General features: G+C 38.1%; 4 protein-coding genes across 4 annotated transcripts in view; 2 read left to right on the forward strand and 2 right to left on the reverse strand.

Annotated features, from left to right (window-relative positions):
• Positions 1 to 4,934, forward strand: part of LOC139117233 (transmembrane protein 245-like) — a 29,532-nt gene extending 24,598 nt beyond the window's left edge. Inside the window, exon 14 of the mRNA XM_070680178.1 lies at positions 923 to 4,934. Within this exon, the coding sequence (XP_070536279.1) occupies positions 923 to 984 (62 nt within the window). The 3' untranslated portion in view covers positions 985 to 4,934. The remainder of the gene's footprint in view (positions 1 to 922) is intronic.
• Positions 4,935 to 6,199: 1,265 nt separating this feature from the next.
• LOC139117234 (sperm microtubule inner protein 11-like) lies at positions 6,200 to 9,630 on the reverse strand. The gene is made up of 3 exons (XM_070680181.1): positions 9,230 to 9,630; positions 8,023 to 8,158; positions 6,200 to 7,355 (listed from the first exon to the last, which is right to left on the reverse strand). The coding sequence occupies exons 1-3, from the start codon at positions 9,498 to 9,500 to the stop codon at positions 7,307 to 7,309; spliced, it is 456 nt and encodes a 151-aa protein (XP_070536282.1). The 5' UTR covers positions 9,501 to 9,630; the 3' UTR covers positions 6,200 to 7,306.
• A 244-nt stretch (positions 9,631 to 9,874) lies between these two features.
• Positions 9,875 to 19,527, forward strand: LOC139117235 (T-complex protein 1 subunit epsilon-like). The gene is made up of 10 exons (XM_070680182.1): positions 9,875 to 10,114; positions 11,465 to 11,525; positions 11,856 to 12,020; positions 12,902 to 13,100; positions 13,287 to 13,479; positions 15,177 to 15,446; positions 16,058 to 16,243; positions 16,818 to 16,955; positions 17,565 to 17,745; positions 18,611 to 19,527. Exons 1-10 carry the CDS (start codon positions 10,010 to 10,012, stop codon positions 18,739 to 18,741), a joined length of 1,629 nt encoding a protein of 542 aa, XP_070536283.1. The 5' UTR covers positions 9,875 to 10,009; the 3' UTR covers positions 18,742 to 19,527.
• Positions 19,528 to 24,984: 5,457 nt separating this feature from the next.
• Positions 24,985 to 26,772, reverse strand: LOC139117687 (uncharacterized). The gene has a single exon (XM_070680933.1). The coding sequence runs from the start codon at positions 26,770 to 26,772 to the stop codon at positions 24,985 to 24,987; it is 1,788 nt and encodes a 595-aa protein (XP_070537034.1).
• Positions 26,773 to 27,471: the final 699 nt, after the last annotated feature.

The raw sequence follows: 27,471 nt of genomic DNA on the forward strand, positions 1-27,471 counted from the left end.
TTTGAATCAAATTGCTACTCCCAGTAATCTATCAGATAAGTACATGTATGGATAGATAAATCTTGTGGATGTTTTAGTTCCTGTGAATATGGTTTGAAAACACAACTTTTGTTGGTCAGCTTGCAACTTTGTGGTGTCATTGTGTACTTTTTCCTGAATTGTACACTTTAGAGTTGAACTAATAACACATTTCTGATACCCTGAGTTTTGTTATGGACTGGTGTCTCACTGCATTTATCTGCTGAACTTCTTAAGGCTATTAATTACCAATTTGAAAGACCATAGATTGCTCCAGGATTGAATTGTCTTATAGCAAAGACAAATGCATACTTCAAGACTGGGTTATAAAAACAGTTATGCAAATCATTCCATTTATAAAGACTAACTTAGACTATATCAACTGACATCACTGGGTTTCTTAGTTTTAATACTCATCCACTCATATTAACACCACTTTGCATCGGTATTTCCAACTACTTTTTCTCAGATGAAACATTCTGAAAGTTCTTTCTTCAGGGAGTCCATCTCAATTCTTTACAAACCAGAAAATTAGTGCAAAGTTGCACACGTGTAGAAAAAAGTTTTCTGATCTAACATCTTTTTAGGGTAATGCATTTTCTTGTCAGGGGTCATCTTGCATCAATTATTAATTTGTTCCTGCAGCACTAACCGTCTCTCAATAACATTATTCATCTAAATTCTTTTGATTTTTTGGTGGTGACATTCATGCTGTGAGTTTAGTGGCACTCTGTTTTTTATTATTTTGATTGTCTTACATAACACACCTGTACTGGCAGTCTTGTTCTTTTTTTTGTGTCGCTGTTTGTGTGCATGTCGTGCATGGAATTGCAGTCAGTGTCCACTTTTCATAAAAAGTGACTGCACACACAGCTCAAAAGATTCGTCTGTATTTCTCACACAGAAATTCCAGGGAAGACCACTGGTAAACTTGGTTTCCTACGACGTGGATATTCCGTCACGTAAGGAATGCCTTGCCAGCAATACATTCTCCTTTTGATCAGACATGTACCAAGTTCTTAGGATTCTGCCAGCCCAACGTCAAATTCTGTATACCTATCATTGCAGACTCCACATAGCTCTGAGTCAGGGAAACATTCACTTGTCAGGGATTTTTTTTTTGACTGACCTAGGGAGTTGAATATGCAAATAAGCAAATCTTCAAAAACTTACAAATGTTGCAGTCCACCTAAAAAAAAGGTAAACTCCCTATCTTTGGACCAATATTTCACTTACCAATTCAATGTGCTGATTACCGGTACAGCCATGCTGAGTGTTGCTAGGCTCGCGTGATGTGTTTCAGTTGTTACTGATGTGAATATCTGTTTCTGAATGAAGAGGAGACATCAAGTGCTAAAAATACGCAAAGTTTCTGCTATTGAAAAATGCATGCTTTCACTTTTGAATTTTGATGTGTCAACTGCTGTACACAGATTTTAGTGTTCTGGAAACACATTGTTCTACATGCTGCGATTCCAGATATTTGGAATATTTTGCAAACACGTACTAATGAGGTTATTACGAAAATACCGCAAAGGATGCACGAGGACATTGGCGCCGCGTGTCGCCCGACGCGAAGCGAAGTGGAGGGTGATGTGCAGCGTCAATGTCCGAGTGCATCCTTTGCGGTATTTTCGTAATTACGTTATTATTATACATCTTTCATTCCTGTCTGGGGCATCAAATTGTCTGAGTAGTGACCATTTTCGTGCAATGTCGACAATTTTTCTTGCGATTTTATCGCGCCAGTGTGGAACGCTATCTCGGACGCGCTTCTCCAAGTTCTCTGGAGTGTGTGTGCACTACACACGTACAGAGCGCGCGCGAACATGTTCTGGCACTCGTCCAATGGGTCCCTTGAAACCATTCAACAGTGAACGCACAGATACAGCCGCAGGGAATGGGACGCCTAGTTACGGAACGGGTGTTCCGTACGGCTTTTTCAGTGCACGCAAAATTCTATTGTTCTCGATGGTAGATGTATAATACTGACTTTTATATCAAGAAACAAGAATTCAGCATCCAAGAAATCATTACTGTAGCGCAACATTGAAGAATATTCCCTCAGTATATCTCTCTGCCATGACTATTAATTTGGAGACGTACTTTGATTTCCCATACAAGAGTACTGATATGGCTTTGATTTAACGTTTCTGCCCGTACAGTACGCATCACAGTCTGCTGAAGCGAACTTTACACCAGTATTTCACCACTTTATGGTAGCATCTGTTAAATGTTTCGTGTTTGTCAAGTACAGCTGGATTCAGCTAACTTGACCATAACAGTTTTCCTTTCCTTGCATGTAAAAATGTTATTTTCCTTTCATATTCCGATCAATTATTTGATCCCAATTTCATATCATTTAAGTTAAAAATGAACTGACATTGTAATGCTGCAATATTAATTTTGAAAATTCTATGAAGATAATTTATGTCATGTCAGTTTTAAGAAGGATTATATCATTGACATTTGCTCTTCTCTTGCAAGATATTATATCAATATTGTATTTTTTTTGACATTAGTCATTTCAAACCTTTTTTCCATATCTTATGCAATAAATATTATTGGTCAGTTTAAATATTTCATTTTTCACAAACTATCAATGAATGTGATAATTCAGTTAAGATGAGCATCTGATCAAAATCTCTGTAAAGTTCCTTGAATTCTGTGCTGTTCTGTTTTCATTCTTTCAACATTTTCTGTTATTTTCTCTTATTATATACATACTTTTTATATTTTTCTTCAAATCTTTTAGTGGGACAGTATTATGAAGATTTTTTGAATGGAAAAAGTTGAAGTATCACTTGTTAAGTGTGCTAAAGTTACACCTCCATTATTTAAGTTCTAAAATGCTTTCCAAGTGACTTGTATTATCATTTTCTCTCACTATATACATACTTTGTATATTTTTGTTCAAGTCTGTAAATCGACAGTAATATGAAGGACATGTTTTGAATGGAAGCAGTTGAAATATCACTCAAATTTTCCACCATTAATTAAGTGTCTCAATGATTTTTAATTGTACGTCTACCAGTAGGCCTAGTTAATAAAAATATCCATTGTACATTTATGACTGTTGTACATACATGCCGTAGGAAGTTTCAGTGTACTTTCTTTTTTGAGGGAAAGAAAACCCACCTGTATTTGATACAAAGAATAAGAGCAATGGACAACAGTGATCAAGTAGACATCTTGACCTTTGTCTGAGACGGACAAAACAGATCCATCGTTTAATTGTTATGGTACTTTTTAAGCGTATTTTATAGAAGTTCAGCATCAGTACACTTCTATTCGGAGACTGTCTGTCCTAGGTTAGATACTTACACATAGTATACGTGCCATAAAGTGTTCTTGTGCCATATTTTATATTTACTGTGTTAGTGTAGTCCCCTGCTAAAGAGTCCATGATCTAACTCTGTAACTTTAGTGTTCTTATGTGTGCCGCAGATTTCATTTTTACGAAACCTTTAAGGTAACACATTTAATGTATATTTTATTTGCACTATTTACTTTATCATGAAGCCAACTTTGGCTCTCTTTTTTTTCTGGTATTTTATTTATGTTTTGAATTTAACTGAGCTAGGTCAAGGTTAGGTTCAAAGGTTATATTTACTTGTGGTATACATCTACCGAATACTCTTGGGCCAAAGCAGTTGTTCCTACCCATAATTATTATCAGATCGAGGTACCTGTTAGCTGTGACCTGATGTCACAGTGAAATGTTCTGCCCTGTGTGATTTACAGCATAACCAATTCAAACTCAGAATGAATGCAATTGAGGTTAGGGCAAAACACACCTATTAGACAACTATTAGACAACTCAATTAAAACAAGTGATGAATTTCCACATATCAAGAAAAAAGCATTAGTCTTCTGATTCAAATAATTTGCAGAAGATATTGCTGTATACTTAATAACAGAGTCTTTTTTGTAATTTTTTCTGTCTGACTTTAAGAAATGATCTGCATGCATGTATTCCTGACATATTAGCCTTGGTACATGTTAGCTCTACTCTCCCATGCTTGGCATGTTAAAGTATGGCCTGAAATTTTCACCAGTACGAGAAAAACTGGTACTGTCTTGTTAGGGGCTGCAAGTATCTTTTATTTCTTCATTACAACTGTCAGCAGGAGCAGAGCTTTGGCCTATCCAGTGCAATGATGGAACAAGTGAGATGTAAAAAGAGATGCAGTGCCCTGACAGATCAAATATTGTACACAGCTGTATTTCAACAGTGCAATGTGTTTGTTTTTTTTACAAAGATTTACCAGCGACATGATGAAAAGATTTTTTTTTGTATTGCAGATAGTGTACTTTCATGGCATGTAATTTTTGTGTATTGTCATTTGTCAGTGCTAAGATTGCAGACTTCACTCCTGTAATTTCCAAAGTCCAGCTTGCAAACCCATTCAACGATAGTATAGATTAATAGCTAGAATAGTTAACTGTCATGAGTGTTTCTTTCAAGAGGGAATTTTGAGGTTTCTGATTCATATTTGATAAAATTACTTCACAATATTGTCACCACCGATCCAGAGTTGAGAACATAGAAGTGGCCACTTTGTGTATTTCAGAGCTTATATCCCAAAATTTATTTTGCATGTTTTATTTCAGTGTGACATGGGTACTGGCATTTTCATGTTAGGTTTTTAATTGCAATACAAATTTCAACAACTCAGATGATATTTTTGGTAATTTCTGCATGTATATTGTTATTTAACTACAATAGCAAATTTTCCAGTGTCAATATGCAGTATGTGGTATGTATACTAGTGTGTCAGCTTTGTGTCAATTACGTACATGGTGCAATAATTTTCAAATTTTTTCACATTCGTGATATGGAGAAATTTACAATTATTTTACAGTTATTTTCTCTTAATAAAGCATTGACTTAATAAAGTTCAATTAATTCTTTACCTCTGATGTTCAGTATGGTTTTTGGGTTGAAAGTGACCACAACCACGTGTGTGTGCTTCAAGCTTTGACCATTCTGAGCTGGCAAGAAAAAAGTACCCTGACACCAGAATGAAAGGCCTTTCCACCATAATGGTTAGGTCCGTTCAGAAACAACTGCAAATTGAAACGATGGCCCAAGGCGCAATATTAACAACAGGGGTGAAGAGATGCCTATGAATACCGTTACAGCCATTGTAATGCTGGTATTTGTTGACATGACTTGCATTGATACAAAACAGCCTTTGCTAAGAATTTTTTTCAGTTCCTTTTACTAGAGTTTAAAGCTTTCTTGTTCGCGTGTAAAAAGGACTGGACCAGCAGTCAATAACAATTCTTTGTAGTTCTCTGTTTGCAAGCAGCCATTCAGTGATCCTAGGATTGTTGTGCATGTACATGTTGTGTACTTAGTCACTTGAAAGTGGTGCTCTGTTTGGAAAGGGGACTATATTTCAGTGGCTTACACAGACATTGTTTGTACATATTGAAATGAATTGTTTGCAGGCCAAATACAAATGTTGCAATAACAGAACTTGTAGAGTTAAAGGTTACTATGTACATAACAACCAAATCAAACTCTGCGCATATCCTTGATTTAGTGTTTAAAGTTCCAGAACTCTGATACCTATATAGTTTCTAATATTACTCTTTAAGATAAATTGTTTATTTAACCAGATAAAGGTACAATGACAAGTAGACAAAGAGTTCGCATATTAGTTATAGTATAATAAATAAGTACACCAGTGAATGTATATATGTTATGTGTGTATATATGCATCTTGTTGTGTATCTGACAAACACACATACACATGTGTGTGTGTATTACTGTATTTCACTGTGAATGAAACAATAATTGAAATCAATTCCATTTGAAATGTTTACGTGCTGACTTCAATCTATTAAATTGTTTGCCTTGCTTGTTGTTTGGCAACACTCCAATAACATTTTCCATTGATAATGTCAAGATATACAAAAATCTTGTGATATAAGTAGGCTTTATTGCAAAACCAACATCATTGTTATTCTGTATGAAAGGCCAAATGTTTCACTGCAGTGAAATATCTACTTCACAGTGGTTTGTACTCAGCTTAAAGACGTTCAAATTCATGTCAAGAGGACTTGAGAAATTCTTCAAGTGGCAGATTTTCCAGTGTATAGTTTTTGTGATGATCAACTGAATTTCATGCAGGTGTGTTACAATTCAGAAATGATAAACAGACACCAATCATGAAGCAAAAACAATTTGCATTTTTATTTGTCCTGTGATGGCAAAATACTACGTTGGAAAAAAGTTCCAGTACTAAGTGAATTTCAAAACCAATTCAGAGAACAAAAATTAAGTACCTTATATTTAAAAGATGTCTTGACATTTTTTACCACTGTAACTTGCAAAAAGCTTTGTTCACACATGATTTCTTGACTCATACCTGTGTTTCACTTTGTGGTAAAAACCATCATTGTAGAACTATTCTTCCTTACAACGTAAAATGCAATTGTGGTATTTCTTTCCATCGATAAGTATCATGTACATTTAAAGAAGTCAAAAGTAACCTGCTCTCAGGTCTCAATATTGAATCAAACTGGCATACATAACTTTAAATCCTTTTTGTGGAAGGTGATGTTCTTGAGTGCAATGCAAGTTTATCCTAGCACATGGCATTGTGAGTTTCTTGTGGATTCTATTTTACTACAGAAGTATGTCACATGATGCTGTAAAAACCATTGTGAGATTAATATATCACATACAGCACAGAGGGATTTTCACACATTATGTAATCTGCAGCACATAAGTTCATTGCCACAGTACAGTGCCACCATGTCTGTGATACCAACTATGATTAGATATTGCATGTTTGGCACATCTAGTGGTTATTACTCTACATATACAATGATGGACGATATTTGTGCAATGCTCACTGAACATACAAAGAGTAAACCAAACATCGCTACAGCCTGGTGGTGTGAAAATAAAAGTACCCCTGCAATATATTTCCATGTCTGAATTCAAAACACAACCATTTAATACTGACTAAAGGTACAAAAGGCAAACAAAAGAGCACAACTTTCTATATCTGTTATTGTGTAGAGTCATGATTCTAAAATGGTCCATTCCTTACAAGGATTAAAATTATAGAGTTTCTGTTTGCGGTGGTAACGGCAAATATTTTTTGAATACTGACAAGACCCTCTTGCATAGCACGTCGAGGACCCTTTTATTTTCATCAGCTTATGACATTAATTTACATTTTTCAGGGTCAGTCTGTATATTTAACCATCATAGTGATTGAAGTTGCCCGTGTCTTTTCTTCCCATAGTGCCAAGGTAATAGAACGCTTTAGAATAAACTGAATTCCTTGTTGGTCAGACTCATCTCATTGACAAACCTGCATGAAATGACAAAAAGAAGGAAAAAGAGTAAGACTTAGTGTTGCAGTACATGAAAAGATTTGAGAATCGTAGCTGGAAACTGAGTGAAAAGCAGCAGTCTCAAATTAGTGCAGAAGCATAATATTTGGCATTTCCTGAGAAGCTGTTTATGTTTCAGACATCAAACAGTTTGACATTTTCACATTGTTGGATCGTCAGGTTCAAAAATTGAAAGACTGAGGGGACAAAACTACTATTGTTGATGCTTCACAGAGATATCATCAGTCGTCAAAAGCATGCACAGTACAGTGGTCCACACCCATTGTGTGTATAGCTGAATAGGTAAAATGAACAACTCAGTGTTGTCATAATGAATGCACTCCCACCAAAGTTCTATCATGACATTTTATTGCAAACCTATCACGTTGAAAAATGGCGCCTTTGTAAACATGAAGTAGTCAGGTTTTAAGAATCAACTTATTTGCATGGTACATGGTTCAAAATATATATATGATGGAAAACATTTGGGATGTCAAACCTCATTTATTATATTGCAAAACAAAATTAATGCTTTGTTGATATCTCAGGAAACACAATCAGTGCAGCAATTTAAGTGCATGCAGCCATGCATTACATTTCAGTTACTCAGTTGATGTCCTTGACAACATGCATTCAAGAACTTACCGTGTCATTTCACTGTTTTTATGTACATGTCTTTTCACATGAGTCCATGGCTCTCTGGCTGTTAGTTGATCTTCCCTATCCCACCATCCAACGGTTTGTGTCGTCGTCAATGGAACTCTGTACAAGCTATTTGGAGCTGTCAAAATTCATAAAAATATTGCTGCAATTCTTTTACGTGTATAGTTTTATTGTATGCTGCAATAATGGATTGATTGAATTTCATTTGTTTTAACTACTATGACAAAAGTTGCATTTGAAAGAAGAGAAGACAACGACTGATGGACTTGCAGTACCACCACTACATGCCACTATAATTTCAGATCACCCAGAAGCAGCTATTATTCCCTGACCAAAGATAATTCATTTAGTGCTTTAAAGTACTCCTTTATTGACTCCAATGATATTTATCACAGTTATCAGGGTCCATTGTGAGTTCAAAACCATATCAACAGAGTACAAAGGTCTCTGAATTTTTTTTCTCCATCAATAAAAGGAAAATTTGTCGTCTTTGCATTTTTTACCCGAGTTACTTTTGTATCTTGCTAAATACATACAGTACAAGTTATTTTACTGTACTTTTATATCATAGTTCATGGTGACTCACCACTGACTACATTGCATTGCTCCTTTTCTTATGTTTTTAACCTATCATACCAAGCCTAATGCTTTGGGTAAAATATTGATGAAAGAAAATCTTCAACTAAAAGGGGACTTGAAAATGGAACTTTGTCTCTTTTACAAAAAGTAAACAGTGTAATTCTTTTTAGCTGCATGAACATATGAAATACCAGCCGCCATGATTGGCATACTCGATTTGACACATTGCCATTATTTATTTAAACCGAGCAAGCATATCCTTGGCAGAAGACAAAAGATGATCCTTGCTAGTATCGTGTGCTCATTGTTTTCTGACACAGTGACAGACAAGGAATGAAATAATCAATATAAATAAACGCGTATATCACTTATAAATTTGAACATTTGATTTAAAATTCATCGACGAAGCTTATACGCGTTTATTTTTGCAGATATGTAGCTCGCTGGTACCTCCACGGTGCACGGTGTATCTATCCTTTCAAAATCTAACCTTTCAAAACAACTTGATATTGGTCTATAGCATCGTCATCTCAATTCTCAGCCCCGCGGTTTCCAATGGTTTTCCTGTTTCTAAACACAGTGTAGTTGAAGCAAACTAAATAACACTTACCGCTGGCGTTCCTCGTGTGCTTTCTCAGTATAGTTGTGTATTTAACATAGGAACCCTGGTGAGGATTAGCAGACGGCGGGGCTGGTTCGACGACCCTGTTGTATTTGGACATGTCGATCGGCGGTAGTTTGGAAGTCGCCGGGCGGAAAGAGACGTGACTACCCTGTGGAATGGAGTGTATCAAGGAGTAAGTATGTTCTTTGTTGGGAGCAAGAACTCGTTCCCGGATCGGGTCTTGATAGCCAAGGCAGGTTAAGTTAAAAAATGACATGTTGCTGCTTCACGCCAAATTGCGTTGTTGTTGTTTAAATTCCACAGAGGATCAAACACTCCTGGCCTGGCCGCTCTCTAGCAGTCACTTCCGGGGTTCGATTGTTGGCTTCTCCGTTTCATGGTAACGACCTTTGCTCTCGCGAGAACTCTTTGTATGGACGTGAGGTTTCTTTTTCAGCCTCGTACAATACAATCTTTCAATAGCAATAATATTCAGAAATAAATTCCAAAGTTTAAGATTTTTGCGCATATTTTCATTAATCATACTTATTTGTATAATAAATAATAGACAAATATCATTTTTATTAGAAATAGAGAATCTATACGATTAATTTTTATTGCTCAAATCTGATTTTGAAATAAACCGCTAGAGAGAGGTAAATTCCGCCATATTGGTGAATCTCCTCATGACTTGCATGAGTTTTGCAGAAGACGATTTTAAAATCAACATCCATCTCCGATAATTTTCCATCATTTTGCGTATCGTTTGCTTTAAAATCGTGAAAAATGGACCAGCAAGCCGGAACGCTGGCTTTTGACGAATTTGGTCGTCCATTCATCATTATAAGGGATATGCAACAGAAGCGACTGAGTGGCCTGGAAGCGACGAAGGTGAGGAGTGAAATGTACTTGCTGATTGGGGTCCATTCGAAAAAAGAATACCTGTGCCAATAATGACTATTCTTGAAGTTAATTTTCTGCATACAAAAAAAATGCAGAGAACTACCTGGAACACGACACCCACTGGTTCATCACAAGAGTGTTGCACTCTAAATATGATGCAGCATGTGTGTACAGGTTCACCTGTCAAAACATGCATCGCCTCTCACTGAGTCTCAGATTTTTACTTCATGTAGTATAGGACGAACCAAACTTTTAACTGAAAATGTTGAAGAAACGATCAGTTTACGTGCACAGGACAGGGATGTAAACACAGCTTGTTGAACCTGTGAATTATTGCAAAATTTGCGTACATCATACATGTTGCAGCAATGCTGTAGGCACACTTTCCCTCGGAGATTTTGGGTGATGGGGACTATCTGTCTCCCCCACCGAACACCGCTCGGGAAAGTTTGGGGCTTCGGAACTGCAGGAATAGTACATGTATAATGTATATGTAGCTGCAGTACAGAGATGGGTGGGTCCGACCCACAACCCCAGACAAAAGCGTGAGCTGCTGTAACTGACACCATAATTATTGTAGCTAATTGCATATACTATGTTGTAATTTGATTATTAACTACTATGATGCTTTATACTATGTATTATGGACGAATACCTTCTGACACAATTTGTGAGCGGTGTTCAACCACACTGAGCAGTCCTTCCTCAGTCACATGTCACAGTCCGGTTGCAGTCATTGCATACAGCTCAGTGCAGCAAAGTTTTCTCCCACAAAAAATTCTTCATCCATGTCATGTGTCTTTGAAAATGGTGTCTGTCAGCATTATCCCACCACGGAGTGGTTGGTTCATGCATGCCGTCAATGACCCGCAGCATATGCTGCATTGTGACGTTTTACAATGGCTTTTCAGTAAAAATCGGATGAGGAAACGGACAATTGTAGAGAGTGTCAGTAGCTTCTGTGTATTGTACATTCCTCATTTTGATATAGTAAATATTTGGAAACACGTCTTGTGACAGATTGGTTGGGTTTATACTGAACGTTTTACCTCACTACTGTCACACCTTGTATAAATACTGTGAATTGTCCTTTTGCTTTCTTTGCCTCTAAATGTTATGATTGAATTAATGATTTTGAATGTCATGAACAACGGATACTCAGAAAAGATAATTAAATTAAAGCACTGATTATTTGAAAGTTTGACAAAGTGCAAATTTATGCCTTGAAAACATACATGCAGGTCCCCATCACAGCCAATTAAGTAGACTTTTATCAAAGAACATTTAAATTACAATTTGCTATCGTGTAACAGTACGATTGATGTTTTATTTTTGCAGTCACACATTTTAGCTGGTAAGGCAGTTGCAAATATTCTGAAGACATCTTTGGGACCAAAAGGTTAGTTGTGTTTGACTTGATCATGTGATTTCTTCAGCCAGGTTTCAATGAATGACGTGACGTCAAACAGCCTTCGTTGCTTGAGTTTACATTACCGCACAGATCCGGATGATATGCAGTCATGATGTCAAAACAATTATGAGGCCAGGCTGTAAATTGGACACTGATATGGTATCCATGTATGAGTCACAGTTGGTTTAATCTCAGTGCATATGCAGTCTCTTTAATTTGCCTTTATTTTAGGTAATTTAGTAGACAGTATTTCTGTGTGTTATGCTACGGAAAAGAGAATTTAGATCCAACTTTTGTCGTGGATTCTTTGGTTTTTAGGATTGGATAAAATGATGATCAGCCCAGATGGTGATGTTACAGTAACCAATGACGGTGCAACAATTCTCGGTCAAATGGATGTTGAGCACCAGATAGCAAAACTAATGGTACAGCTCTCTCGATCGCAAGATGATGAAATTGGAGATGGTACAACTGGAGTTGTAGGTCAGTATTGAGAATGATGCTGTTACATCTAATGCAAGTCCTTGGTACTAGTTAGCCTTTCACCATCTTGGTTTTACCTAAAGCCAATGTGTCATAGTGAATGTGGACGTTTCTACAGGATGATATCATGAAAAAAATGGCTAGATGCAAATGCCTTGATGGCATACTAACTGGCATATCACAGGATTCCCTGTCTGGTGTTTGGAATCACCATACAGGGCCAGATGATGTGCAAGAGAGAAGTCACCCAGAACCATTGTCAAGCCTGGCATTTCTATGCTATCTGTGGCTTACCACACTGATAGGGGTGATACATCAGCCTTCTCCAGACTTAAGTTCTATCTTTTCAATCAATAAAACCCAGAATTCAAATGGCCTGTGGTTCGAACAAAACCACATGCACAAATACACCAGAAATATTTGTATTTCCATATGCGTTCGTATGTATGGGTTAGTTTGTACTGCCATCACGTTATCTCTTTGGCGTACTGAATAAATAGAACACATGATGCGTCCTTTATATTCCAGAGTAGAAACATTGTGCCGGACTGCTTTAGGCAGATATTGTAAGATGGAGAATTAACAGAAAACCAGCTGCCACCAGACCCTGTGATTGTAAAATACAGGCATAGCAAGTTGTCCGACATGTGTGGGAATTGTAGTGAATTTTATGAATTTTGAACCACTGTGACATGGCATCAAACTGTCAACAGGAGATACTGTAATGTGCCTTTTGAGTTTAGGTTCTGAAGCACTGAGGCCATTTGAATTTAATGTATTGTATGGCTCCTTGTGATTTCTGTTGATCATCTCGCTTCTTATATCCAATGAGAAAGAGACCAGAAAGTTTGATATATTGATATATTGTGCATATTTTACAGTGTTAGCTGGGGCTCTGCTGGAACAAGCTGAGCAGCTCTTGGATCGTGGTATACATCCCATACGCATTGCAGATGGCTATGATTTGGCGTCACGCATTGCACTGCAGAAAATCGCTGAAATAGGTGACAGCTTTCCAGTAGACCCTAATAACAAGGAACCACTGATACAGACAGCCATGACATCACTAGGATCAAAAATGTGAGTTCTAATCATCTTTTGTACAGGCAGATATTTATAGATTGACATCAAGAAAGGAATTGAACAGATGTGGAGCTGCTGAGCTCATGTTTGAAAACGATGGTATATAACCATTTAAAATGCCCACTGCATAGTTAATTATGCTAATGTTGTCTATTAGCTAATATCTTCTTTCTCTGTTGATAGAATCAACCGCTGTCATCGCCAAATGGCAGAGATTGCTGTAGACGCCATCCTGTCAGTCGCCGACTTTGAGCGCCGAGATGTTGACTTTGAACTCATCAAAGTGGAAGGGAAAGTTGGAGGTAAACTGGAAGATACCATGTTGGTTAGGGGTGTCATAGTTGACAAAGATATGAGCCACCCTCAAATGCCCAAGGTAGGAGGAAGAAAAAGTTACTGAACGTACAGAAGCTTTGATCTTTTGTAAAAATTGTCATAATTAGCCATAGACTAAATCCAAATTGCTCTGTTTGTATGCTAAATGTTCCATACAAAATACAAAGTTATATCTCAATTTTATGGAAATCGAAATTTTCTATGTATTTTAAGGTACACAGATCTGTTGAGGATTTTGTATTTCTAAGGGACCGTCTCAGATTGTCGCAGAAGTTCAAAAGCGAAATTATATTCGTTAGGGGGAGGGGTTTGACCTCCATTCAATTAGTGAACTTCACTTTCGCACTTTTATTTTGTGATTACAAGTTTTCGTGTTTTATTTTAAATTAAAGAAAAAATGCACACTCGTGCCAACAACTTTGTAACTGTCTCTATCTCGTTCATTCCCAAAACACAATTTACCGATAGTAACATTGTATCCTAAACCTTTCATTCATCAAATTATTCAAAGACAAAAAGTATCATTTTTAAAATGTGCTATCTATAAGCGTCTGCTCTAACCACTAGATTTCTTTATTCTCACTTGTTATGCACCTGGTCAGGGTCGTTTTAATATGATTGAACACGCCTGCCTCCCCCCCCCCCCCCCCCCCCCCCCCCCCCATGTCAAAGTTTCTCGCCGGAGTGACTCTAGCTATATGTCTACCTGGTGAGGAAAAACCACCATGTAAACAGAGTGATATAACCGAAGCCCAAATTCGCTGTAAGGAATCAAAGCAAGTGTCTGCGACAACGCAATCAAACAGTCAATGTATACTTGGAACGGCCAGAACTGGACCGGGTTTTACTATAACAAGTGAGGGATATCCTTATATGGGTAAATCGCCTGAACCGTATGACGATTTCTCTGATGTTAATGCATTTGCAAGTGCTGGCATTAGGGCATTGCAGACCAAGCCTCGGTTTGTTTAATGTTGTAATGTGGCAAGGGGAATACGTCTTTAGTAGCTATAGCAAAATGCAACATTGTACTCTCAGGCAGACATGAACATTCGCACTTTTGAAGTTTCGTTTAGGGGGAGGGAGAGGGGGTTTTGATCTAAACGAAGAAATTTCGTTTCTTGAACTTCTGCGACAATCTGAGACGGTCCCTAAGTTGATGTATCATAAATTCTTCAAAAATTACACTATTACAGAAATATTTGCCAATGAGTAGATAACTGCACTGTGTCAGGGAAACCATTGGAACCTATAGCACACTATTACAAATATAATGTTTTGAAGTTTTACCTCCGAGTTTCGTCATCTGTGTCAAGTAATCAGAAAGATATGTTTTTCAAAATGAAACAAGTTGGATCGACTGAGTACAATGTGTGAAGTGTTCAGTGATTCTTCATGCAGTGGTAATGGCATACAGTATTCCTGATTTGCTTCAGAATGGATAATGTGGTACACGCTGAAATTAATGGACACAGTAGGGAGAGAAAACTATCATTATTTGGTCCTTCCCTTACATCAAGACCCACTCAGTGAATTGAATTCAATGAGTTTCCTCCTAGTTCCACCGTTGATGATATTTTCCATGGATTCCAACTACAGGAAATGAAAATTTCTCTCAGTATTAAGTAATTTTATGAATGATTCTATAATGGTAATGGGATACAGCCTTGAAGAATGTTATCTCAAAAACAAAATTTCTATCTCATTCAGCAGAAATTTCTTTTCTTTATTTTATAGGCATTGAAAGATGTGAAGATGGCCATCCTGACCTGTCCCTTTGAGCCACCCAAGCCAAAGACCAAGCACAAGTTGGATGTCACCTCAGTGGAGGATTACCAGAACCTGCAGGAGTATGAGAAGAAAAAGTTCCAGGACATGGTACAGCAGGTGAAAGCCACAGGAGCTAACCTTGCAATATGTCAGTGGGGATTTGACGACGAGGCTAACCACCTACTGTTACAAAATGAACTGCCAGCAGTTCGCTGGGTAGGAGGACCTGAAATTGAAGTAAGTTTCAGAAATGAAGCGTTCTTGTAAGATTACCACTGAATTTGTTTGAAACTGAGAAATTTGCTTCTAAGACATTGAGTCCAATAAACAAAATGAATAAGTTAATATGTAAGTGGATATCTATCATATCCATCAGATAATTTGCATGTCCTTTGTTTCACAGATTTATTATGTTGAATTCCTGGTTTGCCAACCCTTATATTTCCCTTGGTGAGAATCAGTTGGTTCCCACCAAAACATGTATGGCCAGCCCTTATAGCGCCCTCAATCTACATGTGGCATACCCTTAGTGTTTACCATTCAATGCTCATAGCACACACTCAACAGAATATTTCAATTTGTTTTCCATCAGTGACAAAAGTGGACATTTTTTAAACATAGCAAAGATAACTGTTGAACACTTCACAAAGAAAGCTGTCATCCTCCATTTCCTGTGACAAATCAGAATCTAGTGATAAGAATTTGGCGTACTCTCACCCGATGATAGCACCGCTTTGATAGCAATACCCAAATGGCAGACTTTAAAAGTGATGTTGTGATTGGTTCAGTGCTGCGATAATCTGTGTCTCTGTCATCTAACAGCTATTGTGTACTTTCTGTCCCAACAGTTAATTGCAATCGCCACTGGCGGAAGAATTGTACCCCGCTTTGAAGAACTGTCCACTGAAAAGTTGGGCAAAGCCGGCATTGTTAGGGAATTATCATTCGGTACAACCAAGGACCGTATGTTAGTCATCGAAGAATGTAAAAATTCAAGAGCTGTAACAATATTTATTAGGGGTGGAAACAAAATGGTTAGTGTACATTATTTGAGTTTCCCTTCATTGAATTAAGTATGATTAGCTTACTTAAAGGTATACTATCTCATAAGTAACCAGATTGGTTTGATTTGTAAGCTGGAATGATTTTAGTATGAAAAATACAGAGTATTTGAAAATACTACAAAATACTTGTTCAGACATAAAAATGATTTGTATAGCAGTTTCTACTTCTGTCAGTGCAGTTTCTTGTGTCTGATTTTTGCCAAATATTTGCAGAATCAAACATTCTAGATGGCTCAGAAAATTGGGGTTTTTGGGAGCCAAGGATTGCTAGATGCTATACTGTAGAATTCGTTGTTGATGATCAGTCTATTATCACAGCTTGTTATGTATGATCATGGGAAGAAAAATATTTTTAGATTTTCATGATAATTTTGATAGGATGTTAAATTTTACTCCTCAGTGCATGCACAGAAAGATTTAATTTCTTGTTTGATTTCCATAATGTGTGTTCATAGAAGTTAATTCTTTTGGAAACAAATGATACTTTAAAGATAAACAACTTTTGATCTGAATGCTTATCACCCTATATATTCTTTCCATATAGATTATTGAAGAAGCCAAGCGTAGTTTACATGACGCCCTCTGTGTAATCCGTAATTTAGTCCGTGATAATCGTATTGTATATGGTGGCGGAGCTGCTGAAATTGCGTGTTCTCTCGCAGTTAGTCAAGAAGCTGATAAGGTGAGGGATATGCATATTGTGTCCACATATATATACTGGGGAAGGAAAAAAAATTATATATATATATATATATATATATATATATATATATATATATATATATATATATATATATATATATATATATATATATATATATATATATATATATATATATATATAGATATACACACACACTGATTTTTGTGTTTTGAAACATTTCCTGATACCTTCCCTTGCTATGAATACTGATTATTTTCATACAAAAAACATGCATTTGCGACTTTGGTAAAAAAATATTGCAGAGAGCTGTTCATTTCACCACCAATAATACTGGTGAGCTAAAGTGAAATATAGTAGAAATATTCCCTATAGTGACGCTATGTGGTGAATGTCGACTGCAAAATCTATTCATACTGTACGCCCTAAGTTCTATGATATGGAAGCAAGGTTCAATTTGTATGCATTGTACTTTCCTCTTTGCAATGCAGGCAGGTAACCATGAACAGATAGATAACTAATACACTTGTTTTTTTGCTGAATATAATTGAGCCCAGGTGTGTAAATTTATGTTACGACTGTAAAAACTTCTAAACATTCACAAAGCCTTTCCTGTTTATTTTTTGACAGATTTCAACCATAGAACAGTATGCAATGAGAGCTTTTGCCGATGCTTTAGAAAGTATACCAATGGCATTAGCTGAGAACAGTGGATCACATCCAATCCGAACACTAGCTAGTGTCAAATCTAGACAATTGAAAGAAAATAATCCTAGGTTAGGCATTGACTGTCTGAACAAAGGCACAAACGGTAAGTATATAGAAATGTTCCTATGAAGATGGGAAATGAAGTCAAAATATTTTTTCACAAAGTTGAAATTTGTTCGCTGTCTTAATATGCCCATATGATAATTCCAAAAATTTGAGGAACAAATGATAATACGTTGAATGTCAGTATTTCAAACACATATGCTCTCAGTGGTCTGTTGATCTTGTGGGAAAGAGTGTGTTAATCAACAAATGCATAGAATATTTGACCATGCCTTCAACTAAAAGTCAGTTTGGTAAATATGAAATTTGTGACCCTTGGAAAAAAGGTCCAATCAGTGTCGCTGACAGTGCTATGCTGTCAAACTTATTGAGGTGATAGTGAATCTTTGCTTCAATTGTCGTCGTCGTTCCAAATTATTTCCTAGTCTGCATGTACCACAAGCAGAAATTCATGTAATGAAAGGACTGGGGACTAGTAAAGGTCTTTAGGGGGAGCTACAACATGCAGCATGTCAAACGGAATTCCTTGCATGATGTAAACAATCATTGTACAAGGTCAGATGACATGCTAGATTAAAGATCACCTTGAACCATTGTCAAGCCTAGCATTTTGATATGTTACTGTGGCCTAGCATACTGATATAGGTGATACACGTGTTTTGCCATTGATGCAAGATTGCTAACTACCTACAGTTCGGCCTTCAAGCACATAGTTATACCAGCTCAAGTGGGGCAGGGCTGTAAGAAAATAGTGGCTTTCATTGGCAACCAGAGTACAGCTCTGTGAATTGAAAATGGGACCAGGGATGATCTATTTCAGCATATTTTGTGTTTTTTGACTCCACTGTAGTGGTACCACAAAATCTGAATACTTAAGTGAAGAGTGTCTTTGTTCATTTTGGCAGACATGAAGGAGCAGCTGGTGATAGAAACCCTGTTAGCCAAGAAACAACAGATCAGCCTAGCAACACAGCTTGTCAGGATGATCCTGAAGATAGATGACATCAGAACGCCGGGCGATTCCGGAGGATACTAGATGCATTTCGTGTCAGTGTGGATAGCTTAGGTAGTGTTGACTCTGGCAGACACGGCTTCCGCTGCTTTTCCAACGAGAGATGGGTCCTCACTACGTGTTACCATGGTGAAGTGAAGACGGCAAGACAAGCTTTGAAATTGCACAGCACAAGTTATAATGCAATATGCACAGACTTTGTTAATGCCAGAGAATGTTCCAAAATTTTGCCGATAAATATGGGCATTTTACTCTGAACAGAAGTAACTCTTTCAGTAACTGCATTGTTTCGGTCAGCAGGCTTGCTATCTGCTGATTAGCCCCATGCTACATGGGAAGGCAGTGGCATTTTACTTAATATTTATGAAAGTTGGAAAGCTGACTATTAAAACAATTTATTCCAGATCTGTACCTGTCTCCTGTCAAAGTGAAAAACTGATAATCGGTACTTGTTGCTGTCCCTTATGAAAATTTAGGATAAATGTGAAAAAAATGTCTTCTGTTTAACACAGTCTGTAAGGATGTCTCATGGTTTTCCCATTGATGTGCATTCATGGAAACTTAGGGGAAACAACACCTTATAAAAATATAGTTTTGTCTTTCTAACAGTTCAAACAACCATCCAAAGGATTGTCTCAACTGTCAAGCTCTGTACTGTTGTGTTATTTCAGTTTGTAAGTAGATTAACAGTGGCTTTATTTTGTAAAATATTTTGTCAATCTTCAACTTCAGTGCCACTTTGACTGCGTATAGCCATGTAATATTTTTTTTTGGTACATAAGTGACAATAAATTTTTTTTTTTACCTGGAGCCGTTTCCTCATATTGGTATGTTGTTGGGTAGGGCGCCACCAAGTGGCAAGGATTATACTTCAGGATGTGGTGCACAGCATCCATTAAGGGGAGTCTTCCCCAGGATTATAAAGTGATTCAAAGTTACTGGAAAAACACTACTACAGCCACTTTCATTAAACGCTGCATTAGCATAGTGAAAAGGACCTAATACATAACATTCCACAAAACAGGAATTTTCAACTTTTTGCACATTGTTTCCTAATTTCCTCAAGCTTGCCCATGACCTGGTCCTATTTGACTGTTTCCACCATATGCAATGAAGGTACCAGGAAGACCTACACACCTCGGTGCATCCAGGTAAACTATTATCCATGTTTATAGCCTGTCCAATACAAATGCTACCATTGCTGAACATTGAATAAAGCCATAAACCAGATTTGACAAATGCTAAAAGATTAGTGATTTGTGCGATTTCCTCTATCCCCCCCCCCCCCAAATGATACAAACCAGTAGACAAGCCCTACCGTGGCATCTGTTTTCCTGAACCTCGCATTGGGCTTTGCGCAAAAGACTTGCGCAAATATTTTACATGTGGGTGATGTCCTTGGCATTTACACAAGCAAATCAATATGGGAGACTGCAAAGTTGGACGATTCGCAGTGAATTTAAAACAAGACTCTACAGGGACTATGCTTGAAACTTTTAAGCAGCGTTTATTCAAGTAGACACACTGCTGACTACAGGTGATATATGGATGTTGTGGCGCTCCGATGCCAAACCGGCTTTTACCATTTTTAAATATTTGGCGTCCATGACCGTGATTAGAAAACTGTACCACATAGGCCACAGCACTCAAGTAGGTCATAAATACCATGATTCATATAGGCCTAACGATTCATCGTTTTGCATTGTTCGATGATGGTTTGAACTGAAATTAAGGTCAAAACAAACTTTGGCGGTTATTTGTTTGACATTTTGTGGTCAGAAACTGAAATATGCTCAAAATGGGAAAAGACATTTCTGTAGTAACTGGCATGTGACACATCCCACAAAGACCCTATTTCCTCGTTTACAGCTGACATGAAAAGAGCGGGTAGCAATTGATGTCACTTGTGAATTCCGTTAAGGTAGTATGCGCCTCAAAAGTGGAAGACTTAAACTTTTGCTCAAACTTTCCTTAAGGAATCTTTCAACCATATTTCGAAATCAAGAATAAAAATCGAGGGTCACCGTGCAAATTTTAGTACTAGAGAAACAAATAACCAAAGATTTGTCGATATATGAAATTCAAAATGGCCGTCACCCCTGTGTTAACTCTATGGAGAAAAATAAAATTTTCGAATTTCGAAAAACTAAGCCGGTGAAAGGTTTTCTTACACCAAGAGCTTTAAAATGAATCCCCACAAGTTGTGTATCAGAAAAGAAATGTAAAAGTTTTGAAGTCCTGACATCTGTCCCCGAGGCGCGTTCTACCTAAACACTGTTTGTCCTCAGTCGCATGAAAATGTATTGCGACAGTGATAAAAATACTCTTACTGAAACGGGGGCACGTAAATCTCAAGTTTAGTGCAGGAGCGGACTGAAAGACTACAGTTGCCTTATCCCTGCCCCAATCCTACAGAATATCTCGCCTGAAGGACAGATTTCTTGCTTTCTTCGTCAGTCCCCTGATCAGAATACTTCCATCTTATATTAAAAGCCACTGTGCCAGTCGGAAGCAACATTACATGCATAAAATTGACCAGCAGCTTTGACAGCCACTGTATGGAACCGCTCGTAAATCTTCTCCGAATGTCATGTCACCGCTCGCAAAATCTGCTGATCGTAAACCTCGGATATTTTTAGCCTTTCGTCATTCCGTAGGACAAAACAGGACACACAATATGCGAGGTCAGTGGATCTGTGAGTCATAGGAACTGACTATTCTATGGACAGTCATGGTTTTGTGATGTGACGGAATTATGTCAGGATGCGCCTCGGGAGCAGATACTCAGACTCAAACTTTTACACTTTTACAACGCTGTTTTAGTCTGCCATTTTGGGTGGCTCATTTTGAAGCTCACGGGAGTAACTAAAGTTTTTACTAACTTCTGTGAAAATCAAAAAATTCAATTTCCCCCATATAGTTAACACAGGGTGGCTGACATCTTGAATTTCAAATATCGGTGAATTAGTTAAGGTAATTTCTTTCCATGGTACCAAAATTGAAAATTATATCGGCTACTCTCGATTTTATTCTTGATTTTGATAATGAACTTAAAAAGTTTTCTAGAGAAAATTTGAGCCGAGTTCAAGACTCAATTATGAGGCGCGTTCTACTTTAAAAGATAAGCTTACTGGCCGGTGCACGAAGCTCAAAACTTTACCGGAGATTTGACAACTGGTGTTCAGAACGGGCTCATGAAACTTGAATTTTTCCAGTGTTAGGATTAGCACAAGAGTTTTCATTAAAAACTGCCAATAGACGTTGAAAAATCAATGCCCTTCTGGGCGAAAACGATCGAAGGCCGATGTGGCGACGATGATTTTCAGTGAGAAGCCAATCTGCTATCAAAACCCAACTGTTGAAACAAAAAGGAGGAGAATTTACTTGAATATCCTGTATCGAGAGTTTTCTCTTTAAACATCTGGGAAACTATGTTTGCATAATACTAATGGTTTCTTTCAAATTTGAAAAAAAATTCACAGTCCCAAAAACATAGAATGATTTGCAACATTTCTTCGTTCACTAAGTATTACGGAAGTGAAATCACCCAGGTGTCTGTCAGTCGACGTATGTACCAGTACTGGAAAGTTCAGTACGAGCTAAAATATTTTGCTAAAAATATCGTTTGATACTATGAATGGAATTCCCGGCAAAACATCTCATGGTTGAGCGGTTCTTTCAGTATGGTCGGCAAACATTTAGGATAATTATCGCGCATATGTGTAGAGTTCTTGGCAAATTAGTTCTCCAGCTTTCACGTTACTAGTAGCGTTAATTGTTTAGGTTTGAACAAAATAAAAGAAGGAAAAGAAAACAGAGAGGTTACACCACTTTATCACCAATGCTGTAATCACAATGTGTTAACGCGCGCCCGATTGTATTCATGCACAGACCTTCGGGCCAGGATCATCAAACTCAGAACTGGTCATTGTTAAGATTCTTCTGGCATAACTTATGTCAAAAGAGTGAAATTGGACAATTTGTGCAATCCGTGTAGGCCAATACCAGTTTTTGGGCGTCTAAGTTCGCCACCATCAGTTATTAATCCCCAGTTCCAATATCCGTTTTCGTGTGTGCACAGTACTGATTGTATAGTGTGCATGAAAACTGACTATCAAGTTACATCCAATAATAGTTTGTTAATTTCTAATGCAAACCACCACGTTCCTTGGACACGCGAACCCCACGCCATGGTACCATGATGACGTGTCACGTGAGCAGCTAATAAATCAACCATAAAACAACTCAACAATTATGGAACTTAATAATGTTGATATTTGCGCGAACAGTGTTAAAACAAAGAAACAGAATGCCACCGCCACCGTATCTGAGAGTGTTAGGACAACATTGGACGACTCTGGAATAATAGTTGACGCCGTTACCAATTGAAACGGCGCGTGATGCGCATTCGTCCAACTTGTATAACCCCCGAATGCCAACCGAGCGATTAGTTTTGTAAGATGTTTAACATCTACGAGTGACAGAATAGTTTCAGGTTTTAGATTTTATCCAATGCATGCAAGGATAACGTCCCATCATCGATCAAACACTTTTGTCAAAAGACTCATTAGGAATAGCAGTAATTATCTTTTCAGTTTCCAAACTGAAAAGTGATCACGTCCTTTCTTTACTTCGAATGCAAGCTCGTCTGGAATTGCACGATAGTATGTGCTCTCTAAGTAAATAAACGCGACCCTCACCCTAAAAATCTGACTTTCAATGGATATACGATGTATTGCCTCTCGACATAGTTTTAAAAATAGAAGTGATTTATAACCGTACCACGCATGTTCAAATCACCTAAAATAATCCACGAGGTTTGGAAGTGAATTGTCACACCGCACTTGAATAGAATGAAAATGTAACAGATTCATCGAGTTCATCGGAATCCATTGATTACACATCGGCGGGTTTATGTTGAACCTTGACTGACGATGATGCACGTCAATACAAACATGACCCTGGTCCATTAGCTATAAATTTATTGCCATGTTCCACCCCGACACACACATACATACATACATACATACATACATACATACATACATACATGTACGTGTGTGTGTGTATCTGTGTTTGCTTCTGTGTCTGTGTCTGCAGACCAGTGTAAATATAAGAATATAAGTAATATATAATTCATGCTTTAAAGTGGGTGTCCTTAACTAAAGCGCAGCGATCATGAAACAAAGTATCTTGAGTATCAGATGCTCCCAACGACTGTTCCAGGTCGAAGGGATCTTCATTTGCAGTCTAGTGCGTGAAACTTGAATTTACTTGCGAGCAGTTGTACATGATTTTATTCTATGTTACACTGTTATATGCCTCTGCATTTGAGATCGGCTTCTCATCACCAATTCAATAAGTTGCAAGTGAGTGGCTTGCAAACAGTGTATTATTCAAAGCATCTGAAACCCCTGGTTAGCAATGATGCAACTGTTTTAAGATTATCTTATCGTACTTGGAAAATTAATTAGAGTGCAACACAAGCCAGTTCTGTAAAAGAAAAATTACTAGATCAAAATGATTATTTCATACAGATTACGGAGATTGAGGGGGTAATATATAGTATTCATCAGAAAGATTGGAAAGTACAGCCGATAGAAGTAAGTCATACCAATTGTGTTTAACGTCCCAGTAATGTTCAATTTCCAGCGGATAAAAAATGGAAGGACGTATTATTTCTTCGCGAAACATGTTTTCTCAGTGAAGGGTCGTTACCACACATCAATTAACCGACCACAGGGTTGCGTTTTTGCATTATGTCACAGTCGTTCAAGAGATGGTTTGAAAAAATGTCCGTTTCGTCTTGTGTTAGATAAATTATGCCCTCAACTTCCTCAGTAGGCCTACATGTTTTACACAACGAATATGTTAGGCTTAGTAAATTGTCCCAAGTTAAAGTATATAACACGCCACACATATGGAAAGTCATTTCAATTCGTTGGTAGCGATTGACCAATCAAAATATCTAATAACTATTCTTTAGATATTAAACTAGATATATCGCCTTGAACGAACAAGGAAATTGTGATATATTTTTGTAATGGAGCAGTCATCTTTTTAATTGCAATATCATACTAATGGCGGCATGCATTTTTGTAGAGTACACTTGTGTTCGTCCTGCAAAAGCAAGACATGTTTCAATTATAGTAACTGTTTGTCTCAACTGATTTTCAATACCAGCAAAGATAGATATTCAAGCGCGTACTGAGATTTTGCTTGCATAGTCAAATAAATCGTGGCATGAGAGATTCTGTTGGAAATTGGCTACGCTGTAACGGCATTCGATTCGGTGTTCTTTGCATAGGGTCGGAGAGCTGTCACTGCTGTAAACAAAGGCAGAGTTAAAAGGGAAAACAAGAGTGACAATATCCAAAGATCCCTGCTCTTCAAGAGAAAGATTATCATCATAACAGCGGCGCTAAAAACTGAGTAACCCCACAGATACTTGAAACTGGAAATGAAGACGTTACTCTTCATAAAATCTTCTTCCACCGTTCGCTGCGGTATCCAAGTGTTTGTTTTGGATAAGTTGGCCTTTATTGCTGACATTAGCCTCACAGTCCCGACCACAGTCTCGGGTGTAAACTGTAATATTGCGCAAAGTGTCTCTACCAGAACTAAGTGAATGTTATTCCACTTTAGAATGGCTATCTTTGGAATGAGGACGACCAGTAACATAACGGCAGCCAGCGAAAGAAAAGGATGCCTCGCCTGTACGTTGTATTGTAGTGCAAGGTAGACTAAGAGAAGTGGTTTCATAAACATGACGCGGAGAGCTGAGTGACTCACGATTGCACTGATAAAATCAAAATGGCACACAGTTCTCAATCTAGTATCCACATACTTGTCTTTCTCAAGCCTCATTCGTAACCACCGCATTGGTTTTCCAACCAGAGTTGGCCAAAAATACCCTCCCAGCAGGATCTCTCCTTTATTCCACCGACGTTCCCGGATGTTCCAGGTGACGTAATTGAAACACGGGCTTTCCAACAGATAAGTATTGCCTGCGTACAGAGGTTTTAAAATTGCTGCTTCAAATGTATCATGGCTAAGAATGTCAACTGGTACCATCTCTATTAGGTTATCACGATATCCAATCACTTTTTCGATGTAAATTTTGTTTTTTATGAGCGCTTTGCCGAAGAACCCACACTGTCCTAATACTTCCGACATACTGTGAGCGATGTCAGCATTCACCTGTTGGCGAATCTTTTCAAGTTGCATGAAAAGCGTATCTCCGCTTGTCACTTCCATGGCTATTGCCGGTTGAATGATACCCCTCTGCAGATTAGCGGAAGCGATTGCCAGGAGCTCGTGGGCCAATCCGGGAACCACCGTCGTGTCACCGTCTAGGACCAGAGTATAATCGAATCGGCGACCTCGAATGTTTAGGACATCGTTAGAACTGTAAAACAGCGGTTCACCATAACGGCGCGCCATTGTCCCGTACAGCTTTTTGTCTGTGTAGGTGTAAGCCTTGTCGTCACCTTCGCTGAGAAGCATCAAGTCTTGGTACTGTCCGCATTTACGGAGGACCCGGCTCACTCGATGAACAACCATAAATTCGTTGGACCGAGTTCGGCAGATCTCTTTGGCGTTTGTCCACACATACGATTTTGAAAACTTTCTCCAGAACAAACACAGCCTCTTTTCGTCAACCAAGGACTCCCTGTCGAGGGCGTAACATATGCTTTCTTCTAGCAGAACTTTGTAAATGATTTCTCTGTGGTACTTACACATTTCAAGTTCATGTTCATAAAACTGCTCGTTACTTGTCGCACTTATGAGCACCGCCGATATGTTCTCGCTGAGATTCCCGACGAAGGCCTGGTACATCCGGGAGAAAGTTTCTTCTATTTCAGATTTACTTCCCGCCAAGAGGTTATACGCCATTATAAGGGTGAGACGTGAGTAGTCGGCCATTGCGATTGAATGCTTGTCCCGCACACGGTACATAACGGTGACCATGGCAGTGACCAGAATTTCAGCGACACCGCTGTGGAGAAGTCCGGTAACAGCACACAGGCATATCCCCTGAGCGAGACTCGTCATTTTCCAATTGATATTCAGAGCACACAAGATAACGGCGACCACGGTAAAAAGTCCCCAGGCTGCGAAAAATAGTGCGGGTGCATAAGATGATCCTGTCTTCCTCATATCTAGTCATCCTGTAACCCAATTGACGTTTTCAGAAAATTTATCAGGAAGATGTCTTCAGCAAGAAATAAGTGCATCCCTGAAAAGTGACCATCTTCACCAAAGCCGCCACTTTTGTAAACCTTTGCTTTCAGTATCTGTCACATGTTTGCGTTGTTCACACGGTGTTCTATTAAGACGAATTATCGATGGTCAGAAAAAAAGACATTTAATATCATGGCAAGTGTAAACGCGATGTAAACTGCATCCAGATTTTCCTCTCCGATAGATGATATCGATGTACTACTAGCTAAAAAGCCCATATTAACTCCGAAGAGGGAATTACATTCGAAGTCTTCACCATACCTATGCGGTGGCTTCCTCGGTAGGTGTTCTCGTCATGGAAACCTGGCTGGCAAGTGACGATCACATGCCGGAGTACACAATACTGCTAAACAATGTCCCTTTCATCATTGTCACGGATGAGAGTTCATTTTCGTTGGCTCTGAGTGCCAATACCGACAATCTTTTCTCTCTCTGACACTCTGACACGTTCACTTTTTTAAATTTACGAGCAGAGGCTGCATGAATGAGAAACGTTAAGTTATTGTGGCC

This window comes from Ptychodera flava, chromosome 18 (assembly GCF_041260155.1).
Source record: "Ptychodera flava strain L36383 chromosome 18, AS_Pfla_20210202, whole genome shotgun sequence".
In the NCBI taxonomy this organism is placed as follows: Eukaryota; Metazoa; Hemichordata; class Enteropneusta; family Ptychoderidae; genus Ptychodera; species Ptychodera flava.